We start from the raw sequence: 16455 nt of genomic DNA on the forward strand, positions 1-16455 counted from the left end.
TTTGGGTGTGTTATGCTAGCAGCTAATGAGGCCTTAAGCTGCTAGCCTCAAGCAGAGATGAGGAGCGGGATACAGAGGTCTCTTCACTCCACAACCCTGATTTTTATTTCAAACTCTTCAGCCCTAACCAATGCTGACTCGAGTGACATCACTTAAGGCAATTATTCCAGTTTCTACTCTGTTTCACCCCCTTCTTGGAGATGGATGACAATAAAGGAACACAACAATAAATGAGTGGAGACAGATAACGGATGCAGATGCAGAGGTTTTGTGTGAAACATGTATTGCAGTCAGTTCTCTCAACCCAGTTAAACACATATAGAAGGTTTTGGAGCGGCGTGTTAGTGCGCTCCACCACCATCCTCAAAGCTGTTCATGCAGCTTGTGTGGGCTCAGCACCTCACTTAAACACGTTACAGTGGCTTCCTTTAATCTGTCACCCATGTGCATCTCCCCTGATGAAGAGAACACAAAGTGGAGTCTGACATTGACACGGCGACAGCCGGTGTTTTGTTGCTTCTTTTTCACACATCTCAAAGACACGCACCCTCACCAACACATTGACCTCACATCCATTATTGAAGGGTTGGTGGTTTGTGCAACCAAGGCCCGGTAGATAGAGTGTCGTTCTGCAGTCATCCTTATGTAATCAGAGGTGATTTCCTGAGAAGGCCAGGATGAAGTCATGGCCAGTAAACAGACATCGGTTTACTTGCCATGTAAACCAACATAAACAAAGGGTTTCGATGTTAAAAAAAACTGTGCACAGTGAAGGCTGTCACATGTTTGGAGATGAAGACTTCATTTTTATTATATATAATAACAAGGTATTCACTTGTCAACCTTCCGAGCATATGTGAGGCAGCTTTGCATAATTACACGTGTCTGTTATGACATCTGTTCATCACTTGACTGCACAGAGAAAGGAAGGAGACAAGGTTGGGCTAATCTTGAGGAAAAGCTGGATTTGAAATGTACTTATGTGCGTGTATCCTGTATGTGTCTTTGTGTGTGTGTTTGTCTGAGAACCCCTGCATGCGTACATGAAAGTGTATGAGTGCTGTGTACAGCTCCCCCGGTGAGCCAAATGCTCCAATGCTTCACAAAGCAAATCGCAGCTAATCAAATAAGAGCCCTCAGCAGCGTGCAGACATAGGGAGAAGAATGGGAGAACTGTGTGTGTGTGTGTGTGTGTCTGGAGAAGGGGGTGGTGGAGGCAGTCTAGTGCCTTTAAGAGGTCCTGGATAGTAGGTGGGGGTGGAAGGACACACACGTACACCTGCACAACCTCGTATTGCTGTATTGCTGATGCACATGCTCATGTATCACACTGACATACAGCAGATACATAAATGAGGCAGTCAAGTACAAACAAATATGGAGCGTCATTTCTTCACTTTCGAGTAAATATCTGCGACTTTCTTGGTGTTTCGTGTGGCCTCCTGGGAGAAAAATGAAATGTTGACGGTGGCATAGTCAAAGACTTGTGCACTTCTGTGGATTTTGATTGACTCCAATGTGTAAAAAACATGTCATTTGTGGTTAAAACATGGGCAATTCATCCAGATCAGTGATTACCAACTCAGGGTACTTGTACCCCCCTGAGGGTACTTCTGCAGTTGCCCGGGGATACATGGGAAAGATTGTGGAGTCGCTCCACTAATTTGAAACAAATTAGAAAATTGTTGATTTGATTAGAAAATATCTATCCACTTATTTGCGGTTAAGAAGAAAATAAACAACCATATAGAATTACCAGTTGTTGTTATGATGATGTTTAGTAACTGCACTGTCTTAATAACCACTAAGCTAATAGCGAATCGGCCATCTGCACAGTCCAGTGCACACATCCCTCCACCACGAGCCAGCTGTGACACCCAAAAGACACGTCTTGCCACTGAGACTGCATGAAGACAATTTAGCATGCAGGAAGAATTTTAATAGTAAGCTGAAAGAAACAATATTTATTATAGTATTTAAGGTAGTTACATGAAGGCACACTTGACCACACTGATCTAAACTTTGACAATTCAATTGCATGAAAAACTATTGTAATGAGATCTGGTGGTGTCGATGAAGGGGCACTTGAGTTCATCTCATAGGGATGTAGACAAAAAGAAGCTGATCCAGAGCAGGGTCTTGCCTATCTGGGACCGGAGAGCACTAACATTGAGCTGCCTCAGGGCGAAAAGCAGCACATTGTAACTTGAACCTGGATAGATTGTTTGTGACCATGAAATCTGGAGCTCAGCGGTGATCTAGCTAGGAGTTTCCTGGCTGAGAGTCAGGCAGAGCGGCAGGCCAGATTGAGGAGGTTGGTCCAGACTTGTTTTCTGCTCTGCTCCCTGGCACCGATATTGATGCTGTGTGAGTGGCAGAGCTCCAGCGCTGTCCTGGCTCCCCTTCTACACCCTCGTCCATGCTCACCCTCCTGACACGCTGCCCTCTGGCTAGCCCTCTGTGTGTGGGCATGAGTGTGTGCAAGCGTTGGACGGTGTGAGGGTCCATGCAGTTGTATCTGGGTGCCTGAGTAATCTGTGACTGGCTTGAGTCTGTGGGCGTTATTGTCTCTGTGCTATGTGTGTTTTGTGTGTATGTGTGGCAGCTGTGCGCCCTCCTCCTGTCTGCCTGTGGGACAATCAGCCGCTCCCTGCGACCACAGAGACCGAAGGCACGGGGCAAGAATGTCTTTCACTGACCGAGTGGTGGATGCCAAGATGCACACATACACGCACACACCAGACAAAAGAACACACATATATGCTCATATGTGCAGGCTTTACCTATACAACTGTATCATGAATAAAATTGTATTCATCAATACAAACGCACGGGTGCTCTTTATTTGCAAAGGTTAAAATTTTCCGGGGGAATGTTCATTCAATGAAGGCCCTGTCACACCAGCATTAAAAAACAGCAAAACCAAGTTAAGTTCAACGGCCAGCCGTCTGGACAGTGCTGACCTGACAGCTACAGAGTCCAAAAAATGAGAAAGCTAATGCAGTTTATTAGCAATTTTGTACCATCCACTTTTATTTGGGCCTACTTTGTTTGAATAGTTCTATAAAGACCAATAGTTTGCAGGCAGGGGTCAGTAGAAGAAATAGCTAGCAGTTAACAAGCTACTTAGCTCATAAAGCATTTTCCCCACTTTCCACCTTGCATTTGATGTTGAGAGTCAAATGCAAGGTGGGAGTGAACAGCACATATAGAGAAAATGAGATGTTCTCAAGCTATTATGACTGTAGCACATTCCTGATTTGCTAGTATAGCCGTTACCTGCAACTAGTTGCCATGTCATCAAACCATTAGCACAGGCTATTTCACGGGGAGGTGTAGAAGACCATTGGCACACGCTGGTGCAATGCAATATTATATGCACTGTTGTGAAAACACAATACTATATAATCAATTAGTGTACGTGCCGCTGTCACATATTAAGAGCTAACGGTAAACAATGGGACATATGACACCCATCATCTTCTCAATGGAAATTCACTGGCAGAACACAGGAGTCGCCAGCGTTCATAGACAAATGATCCCTCTGACTGATGTGCTGATGTGCAGCGGACAACACTGACAGCGTTTTCCATGGGGCTGACCTCACTCGAGCTCTAATGGCAGTAGCATTACTGTCACTTTGAGGCAGTTGCTGAAAGTCTACTCTGTGGAGAGCAAGAAAAATGTGAAGGTCAAGGCCCACGTTGGAAAGGCACTCTGAGTACATAAGAGCATAATAAATGTAATGGAAATGGTTTATAATGTTGCTGCACCCTGCAGCGATGTCTAATCCTGAGTTTATGTTCCAGTACTTCCAGCTCTGCAGAGAACTGTGAAAGAAGCGGGGCAAGGAGAAAACCAGTACATAAAGAGAAAGTGACACATAGGCTCTGAACACTCCTACAAGGCTGAATAGAGCCTTAAATAACCTCTATACGTATTCGTAATTGCCATCTGTGTGAGTGCAGTTGTGTTTGCACTCATTTGCACACCTGCATTTGTCTCCCTCCATGCTCCGAATAAATAAAATTAGCACATCAAAACTGAAACAAAATCTAGAGGGTTTCTGTGGGGGTTTGCGTGGCGTTGGCAAATTGGAGATCCAGTCTTCATTAGTCATCGCCACATTCAGAAGAATAAAGGCTCTTCCGGACAAAAACTCCACCAATAAGGCTTTTGTTGAAGGATAAGGCTCGGAAACATTCAGTTCTTTGAGTCATGATCCTGCTGTTATTGTATGCAAACACGACCGTGTGCACACTTTGACCAATTATGCAAGTAGATAAAAACCTAATCTCTGTAAATGAAAGAAACCCCCCCCCTCACCATACTATGACTAAGTCCTTTTATTCTAATTTACCATCCGCAATTCCTTTCAAAATGGAACAGGCAATCTAAATGGAAACCTCATTAGCATTAATACATAAGCAACATCCTTTTAGAAAGACTGTTTAGGTGTATTTCCTGCCGAAGTCCCTCCTCTTGTGTCAGGCCGGTCTGGAGAGGCATTAATGGATGGTCAGACTGCTGAATATCATCCCAGTCTTTTTCCCTTATCAATATGTGATGAGGGCTCGGAAACCAGAGATGGACATTATTTCCTGCACTTTCAGAGAGGTGAAGGTCCTTCCCTGTGTGGGTGTGATTCCTTGCTTGCTTGCACCAATCAGGAAATTGCATTTATCTGCGTAATCTAACACTTATTTGTACATGTAATCACGAACACTCAGGGGTTCCTCAGGGGCTATAAAACAGACGCAGGCCGTTTTTCCTCTGCCACATTTTACTTTGTGCCACAATGAAGGATCTAATTAGTGAGGGACCCCCATCATGTGTCTTCTATTAGCTGATCCCCATAAAGAATAGGTCTGTGGCTATCCCCAGTAAATGAGGAGTTGAACCCTCTGTCTGTGTCACGCTGGGAGGGGCGCTTCTTTAGCAAAGCTGGTTGACCCTGTTTATGCCTGACTCTAATCAGGAGCAGTCCAGAGGGTGCCACGATGGCAATAAAACACCGAATACACCCTCCTCTTGTCTCTGTTTCTGCCTCTGCCCTCCTCTGTGTAACCCTCCCTAGCTGACACACAAACATGATGCGGAGCCCCCCAAGAGTGGCACCTAGGAGGAGGTTATAAACCATTATAAGCCAGGTTAGCCTACAGTGACAGCCCAGCTTGTTCCTCCTTCTTTGAGCAGGTCCGCGTGCTGGGCAGTCCCAGCCTCTCATCCACCACGCTGAATAGAACCACGGGGCTCTGGCTCCACAGAGATAGTGTTATCTGGGCCGCCACGGGGCTCCGATCACAGCCGTGTACACACACGCTCAGCGGGCAGCGCACACATCAGCGCGAGTGCAGACAAAGAAACATGTAGACCAACACAAACATTATCGGTGTGTAATGTAACAAGCACATGTGCATGTGGACACAGACAAACAGAGACAAATGTGAAAGTTCTCACACATGTTTGTTTGATGGATGCCCTCTTTACCCTTGAACTTACGATAGTGACACTGATGCTCCTTCTCTAACTTTCCTCACATTTCTTCTGCAACTACAAGCGACCTCTCGGCCTGTAAATGGTACAAAATGACCTGTAGCTGACACAGGATCAGCCACTCTATCAGCGGGAGTGATTTTCTCCACGCAGGGCGGTCCATGGTCACACGCCTCAGCCTTGAATCTGGCTGTAGTTCCTGCTGTTTTTAGGAATCTGAGTTATTCCACCCATTCCTGGAGATCTCCACACATGACCTGTCGCTGCTGGGAGCCGCGTGCCAGAGGGACGGGGATAAGCCGCATTTCTCCCCTTTTCCTCCAACAATTTCAATTAAAAAGAGATTTGAGGTGGAAAAGCACATTTTCATACAGGGCATGCAACCAAAATCCTGGAAAAGGGTGAGAAAATATGCAGTGGTAAGTTTTGAGGGCATTTTCTAAGGGCTACGAGACATGTGGAGATTGACCTGATAGATCAGATAGGTCAGCGTGTGGAGTGGGCCGCCCACATTGATGCATGGCCTTGGACAGAAACAATGCATTATATTTCACTGCACTAAAGTGATGATCCCACTGTCAGGTAGTTTTGATATTTATGATTTTTCACCACTAAAACCTGTACTCTTCATATTCCCTCCATATTCCACTGTGAGGGATTGCCATGACAATTGGTCCAGATGTTCATGGTCCCCAGAGGATAAACTGTAATCACTTTTATCGCCTGGCCTTTCATTTTCCTTCATCAGGTCCAAATTTCAACTTTATTATTAATTCTTTTATTTTCAGGGACAATGCTCGTTGATCAACATGGCTGTTAATGTGCCATTGTTAGCCAGAACTCATTTTCAACCGCTGTCCCCTGCACAGATATTAAATTAGCCATAAATACAACATGCAAAATTAGAATAGCGGAAAGCAAAACATGAAGCAGCTGAACAGGATAAAAAGCTTTGAGGAGGAAGGCAAGCATCATGCAAAGTGGGTGCATGTACAATGCAGGCAACTGATATAAATCAATGTTAAGCAGACAATCAGCACACGCTATTAAAATGTGACAACATAAAATCACATTACATTACAGAGGGCAGGTAAAACCAGACGGGTAAGCAGGCAAACAAATGAGGAGAGACATGACTACTTGTCCAATACTTTGGTTTATGATCAAATACTAAATGCCTGAGGCTGATGACAATCTCATCACATTATATGTACTGAACATTAACATGTTTAAAGTGTGTTAGCATGATGACGTTTGCATTTGGCCCAAAGCAGGGCTGTGTTACTTTTATAGTCTCGTGCTATCTGATTGTTCCATATTTAGATTTCCTCTTTTGGTTTAGTGCCAATTAGTACTTCTTAGCATGCTAATACGCTAAACTAATAGGGTGTATGATGGGGTATGATCGTTTTCAACCTTTTCCTCCTCAAATGCTTCACTCTAGCCAAACACCACTCTCGCTTCAGAAACTCATCAAGCTAAGGGTCTTGGGTGCAGCTATGAGTTCTGTTATCTCAAAAATGGTTTTAAAGTGGAATACACACACTGCCAGGGCCATCGTGCAAACCAGACTCCTGGAGGACACAATTAGAACAGGGGGGAAGAAAATAGTGATCTAATTTACTGCAATTTGACACATATACTCAAACACTTTGTGGGAATTATTTTAAAGCTTCACTAAATCAGTTTTTGTGGCTCAGTAATCGCCCACTCTATATCATTGTAAATACTGTATATTGATTTAGAGGTGTTCATGTCAATTATGTGTGCTGTTTAAGCTCACTCACTCATTCAGTCGCTTCTACGCTTTAGCTCCTGCACTGCTGCCACTTGAAAAAAGAGCTACATCTCGTCTGCTTCACCCCCCAAAAAATCAGTATATCCACAATGCAAAAAAATTTAGAGAGCATAGACAATAAAGGCACAGATGAAGGGAACCTGCCAACATGGTAATAGCTGTATTATCAGATGCACACAGGGGAAGCAGCATGAGTGCAGGTGAGACTGCGCTGACATTACAGTGTTGCACATAGCAGCACATAGACCCTGTTTAAAGCTGGCATTAACCTGCATCTTGGGTGTTGGGATCACAAGTGGACAGCGCTAAATAAAAGTGGAAATGTCCATCAAGACACTCTGTGATCTGATTGCTCAAACCACTTTCCGAGGTGGTCTGGTACGCATGACCACGTATCATTTATAGTGTAAACGCTAACGCTAATCTTTCAGTTAAATCCCCATGCATTTCTATGAAAGAATAAAATCGCATCACTATAAATCTCACCTAAGATAACCTCTGCTTCAACCTCCTCACTGAGGACAGAGCTGGAGCTTTCTGAAGAATGATGAGATTCTCAACTGCATCTTAACCTCAAACTGTGTGTGTGTGTGTGGGTGTGTGTGTGTGTATGTGTGTTTGTGTGTGTGTGTGGGTGAGTGGGTGCACAGGCTACCTGATTTCATCCTGCAACTTTTGGAAGAAGGGGTGTGTGAATTTTGAAGTGTGATCTATGACATAATTAGAAGTATATGTTTGACTCACAATCTAAAATTATATCTGCTACTAACTACGAATAGTAATATAATATAGCTAAAATAAGATCTAAATATAAGAAGTATGATGGGGCATATGTCTACCCAGCTTGAATGGGGATGATGTATTTTTTTTCTAATCTGTCTAATGTATCATATTACATCTTTTTATGCTGTCATATGTATCGCTGTGTGTTTCAAATACCAGGCGAGTCCAGACCTGTCTGTGCTGATTAATGATAAACCCTGACAGCCTGTTTTATCTCTTGATTGCACACACAGGGCTCTAACTCAAACAATAATCCAGACCACAGCTGCACTCCCACATGTGCAGGTTGTTTCACGATGACAAGTGAATGAAACATGTTCTTGTTATTGTTCTTTTCTTTAATTGACACCATTTATTGCATCAAGGCATGATTGCATTTTTAAACAGCTTAAAAAAGTACAAATGAAAATAACATGGTACAATTAAAGAGCTCTTATCAAACTTGATCAATATGATACAATAAGAAAATCTGGCCTTTAAGAGTTGAATTCATATGTACCTGCTCATCGTTTGCTCCCTCAAACCAGAAGACTTATCATGTTCTCAAACAGATTTGGAAATTCGGATTTTTGAAAGCAAACCATACAAATAAAAAAAGACACCAGAGTAATCAATAAGGACAAAAGGGAATCCATCACCCAGTGACAGAAAGCAGAACTCTTTTTTTTTCTTATTATTAATCAACACAGAAACGCCAACGAACTGCATATTCCTTATCAACTAATTTGGCGAAATATAATCAACAAATGCCCAGTTTTTGTATATACTTGGAAAGAAAAAACAGAATATTTAAGCAAAAAAAAAGAAAAGAAAGAAGACTTATTGCAGTGTTGAGTTCATTGTTCAAAAGGAATCTGATACGGGCGACTACAACATATGCATCACTTTCATTATGGTCAGTTTCAGTAAACTTTAGAAAACATCATTTTAATACGATAAAAAATAAAACTAAACATCCTGAAAAACAAAGCTGTCCTGCTTCCCTAAAACTGCTGCCTATCAAAGTGCATAATGTTCAATTTTCATGACTGACAAGGAGGCGACTGATCCCAGGTCTGCTCCTCTTTTTGCTTTGCAATACGTAACTGTGGACAAATGGCAAATGTTCCTGCCTAGCTTCATGCTATATACTTCAGTGAATATATATTAAATTGACTATATAACAAAGTCATAAACGACTGAATTCTAATCTCAGACAATGATTTTTCTCGTTATCCTGCTCTGATAGCTTCAGTTGTCGTCATCCCACAACACAGACAGTAGAGATGAACGGCTGATTTCACTGCATGTTAGTAAAAAAATGTTTAATGCTAATGTAGCAAAATAGACTCATATCTCTCTCTGCGCCATAGTGACAGTGCTCGCTTGTGGTGGTTGGCTTTTCTTCTGTCATTGCCATCATTTCATCCAAACCCCCAGTGTGACAAATAGCTGCAGTCCAGTTCAGGTCAGCACTCGTTTGAACACGCTCTCTTATTACCCACCGCCTGACATTTGAGCTGTTGCAGCTCCAGAAAATCCAACTTAAAAGAGAAGCGTTTGTCCCGTTTCCTGCACACCGTCAGCGTTTCCTTCCTTCTTCCTCCTGAAGAGACCATTTCCTTCTACACAGTGCGATAGTCCCTCGCAGTCCACGTGAAACTTTCATTTGGTTTCTAAAAGTTTCTCTGGCGTATTGCCATTTCATCGAGCCTGATGTATCAGTGTTGTGTCATGTTACCCACTGCTTCCTGTCAATCACCTGACACCCTCAGGAAGAAATGCCAGGAAATAATCCCTAATCAACAACTTCATAGTCAGATCAATGCCTTTTTTTTAAGGGACTGTTTATTAGCTGGGTTCAGAGCTCCAGTTTAAGATTTGACATGATCATGTTTGTATTTGAATAAAAGGACAAGTGAATGTTACAAAAAATAAATTACAGCTGATTGGAGGGAATGCAGAAGGAACCCGGCTGTAGTTCTAAGCGGTGTTATCCTTTTGGGTGTAATGTGGCTGAACCAGTAATTAGACATGTTCAGGTCATTGGGTGTAAATAATTAGGAGTCAATGAGGTTTGGGGTCAAAGGTCACAGATAGGCCTCCACTCGTTCCCATGGCTGCATCTCTGTGAAGAAGCCCTCGCACAGGCCGAAGCCCTGATCCAGAGTCAGAGGAATCGCCTGCGCTTCTTCTTTGATCTCCTCCCAGGGCTGCAGCACCGCCTCCTCGGGCTGCTCCGGGAACAGCGCGGAGGGCTCGTCGAACTGCTGCAGGTGGTGGTGGCTTTGGAGCAGCTGATCCTGGTCCAGCGGCTGCTGCGTATGCTGCTGCGGCACGTGGAGCTCCCCCATATTCACCGTGCAATCCATGGAAGCGGCGCTCAGCTCCATGTAGCCATAAGACTGATGGTGGCTCAGGTGCTGGTTCTGACCCATGATGTCCCCTCCTCCGCACCACCTCCCCAGCCCTGCCGAGTGCTGCCTCCCCTGCATGGACACCTCCATCTCGCAGCCCAGGGAGCTCAGTGCTGTGTTGATGTCCAGATCCTCGAAGGTGCTACAGTTCCCGCTGAGAACGTCATCAAAGACGGACGCCAGGTCAAAGTCACCCCTCAGGATATCTGCTCTGTGGGCCTCTGTCGCCAGAAGGGGAGACTCAGTCGCCCTCATCACCTTGCTGTTGTTTTTAGAGGGCAGGTGCTTCCGTTTGCCGCCCACCCCTTGGTAAGGGAAGCCATTTTGGGTGCTGTGATAACCCTGAACCAGTTTGCTCTCTCTGTGGGTGCCACCGCTGCTGCTGCTGCTGCTGCTGCTGCTGCTGCTGCTGCTGCTGCTGCTGCTGCTGCTGCTGCTGTTGTAGTGGTTGGCGGACATCCTCCTGCGTTTGAAGATGCCGTTGACGAACATGTCAGCATACTGTGGATCGATCTGCCAGAAGCCTCCTTTCCCCGGCTCGTCTTTCTGTCGGGGGACCTTCTTGAAACACTTGTTGAGGGACAGGTTGTGACGAATCGAGTTCTGTGACAAAGACAAAAAAAAAAAAAAAAAAGATAATTAACAGGATCCCTTTGGCTTTGAGCAAATTTGAGTTATTCATGCAAAAACTGAATGTGCCACTTTGTAAGGGAGATGAGAAGAGAGAAGGTGGAGGAGGAGGAGGAGGTGGAGGAGGAGGAGGTGGAGGAGGAGGAGGAGGAGGGGGTGTATTGTTGTTGTTTGTATAGGAAAGCAAATGTACCTAATGAGGCTTTCTAGTAGCAGGCAGCTCTATGCATTTCAAACATGATCAGCTGTGCTTAGCTGCAATCTCTCTCAGGAGCCCTCATTAACACACACACACACACACACACACACACACACACACACATACTCTCTCTCTCTCTCTCTCTCTCTCTCTCTCTCTCTCTCTCTCTCACACACACACACACACACACACACACACACACACACACACACACACATTAGAGTGCTGTCTTCACCGCATCACCATTCCCCTCAGACAAAAACCCTGTATGAGCACTCTCTTGGAAGATGGAAATTTCTGAGGCTCTTGCGTTAAAAAACACTTGTCATGGAAATCATCAGAGGCTGAAATTAGACTCTAATCCGGCTGGAGGTTTGCATATCTGCTCTACATCTGATGCTGTCTGCTCTCCCACACTGATATCAGAGAGGCCTTGTCTACTGTCCTGTAGCATAAAGATGTGGTCTCTGATGGTGACACTGGGATCAATTGCTCACCCTTCTCTCCCTCACCTCGCCATTTATCTGACTCATCAATAATAGATGGAGAGTTAGCCGGTCTCGGTTACCTGCCAGCTGGGCTCCGCGTGTCTGTAGTAGCAGAAATTCTCCGTTATCCAGTTATAGATGGTGGACAGAGTCACTTTGGGCTGTTTGCTGGCCTGCATGGCCATGCAGATGAGAGAGGCGTAGGAATAGGGCGGTTTGACTTTAGGGTTGGTTTTGTAGTCGACCTCCACAGGCGGGCTGGCCTGGATGGGGATCTGTGGGTAGCCGTTCCCTGGATGCGCGCAACTGGCGAACCGCGGCGCTGCGGTGGAGTCGCTGCCGGAGGTAACGGGGCTCCCGAGGTAGGTAGGCATCCCGGTGGCGGCGGTGTCCCCGGCCGGCGGGCTGGACGGAGAGTCGGTGCCACCTCTGGGGAAGCCGAGCCGCTTGAGAAAGAGATGCTGCTGGGAGGACGGGCAGCCCGGTCCAACTCCGTTGTGCCGCTCCGGGTCCGCGCTGAGGATGGAGAAATTCTGGAGCCAGTGGAGGCTGGTGAGGCTGTCGTCCATGGGGGCACAGTCGGACCCGATGACCTGCTCCTCCGGGTAAACCGCCAGCCATTTCTCCTTAAACTTGTTGGCGATGTCGGGGCTCGTCAGAACCGGCATCCTGGCTTTGAGCGCGCGGTGAGGGCTGAAGATGGCCAAAAGATCTTCAGATCGGCATTTAAAGTTTTGTTTTATCTTGAGGTCAAAGAAAAAAAAGTAATTGGAAAAAAAGCACAGTTAATTAAATGAGTCGCCCAGATGTAAAATAAATCACCACGGATGAAATATTGTTTAGTCAAAATATCCCAAACAAGCAAAATGCCAAATGATGCGTAGTTTCTCTACCTCTGGTGCAGCCTTTTCGGAGCAGATCTCTGTGTGCACCTGTTGCAGTCCGTCCCTGCCTCTCCTCTCCAAGGACTCAGCGGCGCATCCAGTCTCTGCGCAACAAGTGCGGCGGGGGGAGGGCGAGGAGCGTCCAGCAGCAGCTCATAGGGAGGAAAAGAGAGAAAAAACGCCACTCAGGACAGATCCATGCCGACTCAGGCGAACCAGACTGTTACTCATCCAAACGCAAGGCTCTGTTTGAGTGTCTGTGGGAGGTCAAGACGTGAGAATGTGTGGAGGATGCAAAATAAGTCGCTCATAAAGCCCCGAGAGACTGCCCACCATCCCTTTAAACGCCTGAGGGGATTTCTGATTGGCTGGCTATCCTCGCTTTTCCAGGTTTTACTTCAACTCTCTCTCTCTCTCTCTCTCTCTCTCTCTCTCTCTCTCTCTCTCTCTCTCTCTCTCTCAGTCTATCTAACTCACTGACTCACACACACACACACACACACACACACACACACACACACACACACACAAAAGGAGGGACACTCAAATGACTGTGGAGTGAGTGCACTACAGGTTCACTGCAGTAAGAACAGTCCGATTGTGGTTGCTCTGCCTTTAATCTTTGTCTTCATCCCAGAAACAGGCTGAAATGTGACCTCTGTGGCGCGCGTCACACCCCTCCACCCCTCCATCCACCCTCGCTGGCGCTGAAAAAGACGCGCCACAGGTCCCGCTTGGAGCGCACTTTTGCACCTGCAAGGAAAGCAGCCCACTTCAACTGATAAGCGTGTATTTACAGGCCTTTTCACTGTGAACAATTTAGTTTTCAGTGGATTTCAACCAAATCCTTTCTTTCAAAAGTGAACTGTTGAAACACACACACACACACACACACACACACACACACACACACACACACACACACACAAAATTTCTAAGAGTATACTTGAGGTTAAACATGCACGAGTTTCAGCATTTTAGCTGTGACATATTACATCTGTATTACGTGGAGCAGTAGCAGCAGTAGAACTTTTAGAAAGCCTAATCATGCAATTATGGTGAAGTCAAGCTGTCATCAGGAAAATACCCCAGTGATCATCCAGTATTTTTATTTTTTTTCCCCCAAATTGATCCTCTGTAGCTATTTCTTCAAAGATCAAACATTCATGTGGCTGTCAGTAGGCCTTGTCATCTAAAATTAACATAATTAAATTAGATTGTTTTTAAAAAAAGAAAATAAATAAGAGAAAAAGTTCATTGGGAATCAAAATGTATCCATGCTTGGTATAAAACAACAATTAATCAGTCACTGCTGGTGTCAGATTTGAGGCCAACGTCAATTCTGCACATGTACAGTAGCAGTGAATGGCAGAGGAAAAGGGAACTCTGAGGAAACGCTGCCACCTAATGGATTGATTCTGCACTGCAGGTACACCAGACAACCAAACCACAAATTAAGATGAAGGGGTGCATTCAAGCAAATCAGACTGCATGTCAAATGAGTGGCGGTGTTTTTATATTTTTCACCATGTTTTTCATACATATGAGGGATGCACAGTGCATGTCTTAACATGGGATGCCCAATGCACGTGAGTCTGCATAGCCCTGGAGTTTATATTATTTGTATCTGAATTACACTTTTCACAGCAATAGGATTAAATTATCTGACTTTAGTTAAGCACTACTCATTTAGCAGCATACATGTAAAAAATGTTTTTGACAAAATCTTTCTTGATGAACACCACTGGCATAGGGGTATGGAAACTGTGAATGTAATGTATGAGGGAGGGGGGACGGGGTTGGCAAATCCCCCCCCCATTCTTAATTCCGTGGGTGCAAAGTTTCCTGGCGTCTTTACATGTCAAATCAAACTTTTCCATCATATTCCTCAAAAGTTTGCTCAGTTCTCTGGCTGAAGAAGCAATGCAACTCACCATGACAGACAAACAGAAGTCACTTGTTAAGGCTTCATGCTGTTTGTACCCTCCTCCGATGCCAGATGCCACCACTGCACCAGGCATCCGACTGAAAAAAATGTGGATTCATGAGCTTACAGTCATCTGGTCATGAGGTCTTCTGTGGTCCCTGTTATACATGTGGGATATACAAAGCTGCTGTTCCATAAAGAAAGTGTAGATCTGCTGTAAGTCATTGCATACTGAAGCAATCTTGGCCATTTAACAAGCAGTATGGAGGAAGAAAGCCTTTACAGAAGTAATTTTACAAGAGCTGTGGCCCACATGCATTAATGAAGGCTCTTGCGCATAAAGCCCGAGGGTATTTCATACAATATGAAGTGCCAGAAGTCTCCCTTCCTCCCCAAACAGATTTTGTCAACACATCTGCTGAGGTGAAAAAGTGGAGTACGCAGGCTGACAAGGGCACCGAGGATGGTAAAATCGATGCGGCAACACTTGAAGAACGTGGATACGTCAGGCCAGCTGTTGCATCCTGTCAAGGAGGCCTGATCTTTAAAATGTCTCCAGGTTTGTTCAGGTCCTTCACAAAGGGCTTTCTGGTGAGACAGGCAAATGTTTGGACAGCTGTTCTTATTGTTGCCAGGCTGTCCCACAGCAGGAATTAAGCACATATACAATATGGCTACAGTACATCTGATGGGTTGAAAGAGGTTGCTGAGGAGGACTCTTACACCAGTATGTGTTTCTTGTTAGTAGCTCTGTTAATTTTTGGAGGGGTTTTAATTCAGAAAGATCTTAACATATGGCAAAGTCCCTTAATTTAATTTCTCTGGCTGCAGAAGTGTGAGGCTCACAACTATATTCTTGAGAAAATGGTCATTAAAGTAACTTATGAAGTGATTAGGGGTTCTGGATGCTCCCCGCGTGAGTTTAAAATACTATTTTTGCAAAATTTACTTTAAGATTAAATTTTGACACACAAGATTGAAGCAGAGGAAAACCTAAATGATACCCAGCAGAATAATTTGACACTACAGTGAGTTCAACAACATCGATATCCCTCTCATGTCTGTGTGGGAAATATGAGGCTCTAAGAGTAGAAATGGGGAAGGATCTGGGTCTGTCCGGAGCTTTAAATGAACACATTTCCATCTCATTTGTTTAACCCACAAGATGCAGGTGGGTTTTTGGTAACAGAGGGGGGTTAGCTGTTTCTCCCTGTTTCAGCTGCATGTGTTAGGATAGGATGGTGATAGCTTCGTATTCAAAGTACAGATATAACAGTGGTCTGAATCTTCTTGTCTAACTCTCAGCAAGCAAATAAATATATTCCCCAGACTGTCAAAACTTTTCCTTTAAGTTGCCCACAGCGGCTGTTTTGGTTGAACATTTGTTTTATTTTTACAACTTTGAACAAACCTGAATTTGTATGGAAGTATAATTCTCAAAATATATATTCAATATAAAATATAAAAATATATAAAAACATGATTTTATTACCATGGATGTCACTGGCCTCCACTTCACCCACTGTTACAGTAAACGCTGTTCGTCTGTGCTTCCTTTCACCAGCAGGTGTCAGCATTTCCAACCTTTCCTCCGCCCTCTCTCCCACAGCTATAAACATGCCATTGATAAAAGAATGTTTACAGTTAACAGTTACCCACAATTCTGAGCGGTGTGTGTTGATATCAGAGGGCTCATTTTACACGCAGCCTGCACTAAAACTGCTGCTTTGGAAGCCCAGATATTTCCTTTCCCTGTCCTAATCCATCCACATCAGTGCAAGCAGGGGATTTATTATTTGGCTTGAATAGTAAGAGTATTGTCAAATCTAATGATCCAAGGGGGGCATTTGAAGA

The 16455-nt window shown here is 44.6% G+C and overlaps 1 protein-coding gene across 1 annotated transcript; it reads right to left on the minus strand.

Moving 5' to 3' along the window:
* Positions 1-8394: 8394 nt before the first annotated feature.
* On the minus strand, positions 8395-12958 carry foxj1b (forkhead box J1b). The gene is made up of 3 exons (XM_076759197.1): positions 12684-12958; positions 11871-12533; positions 8395-11076 (listed from the first exon to the last, which is right to left on the minus strand). Exons 2-3 carry the CDS (start codon positions 12456-12458, stop codon positions 10147-10149), a joined length of 1518 nt encoding a protein of 505 aa, XP_076615312.1. The 5' UTR covers positions 12459-12533; positions 12684-12958; the 3' UTR covers positions 8395-10146.
* Positions 12959-16455: the final 3497 nt, after the last annotated feature.

This window comes from Chaetodon auriga, chromosome 20, assembly GCF_051107435.1.
Source record: "Chaetodon auriga isolate fChaAug3 chromosome 20, fChaAug3.hap1, whole genome shotgun sequence".
Classification (NCBI taxonomy): domain Eukaryota; kingdom Metazoa; phylum Chordata; class Actinopteri; order Chaetodontiformes; family Chaetodontidae; genus Chaetodon; species Chaetodon auriga.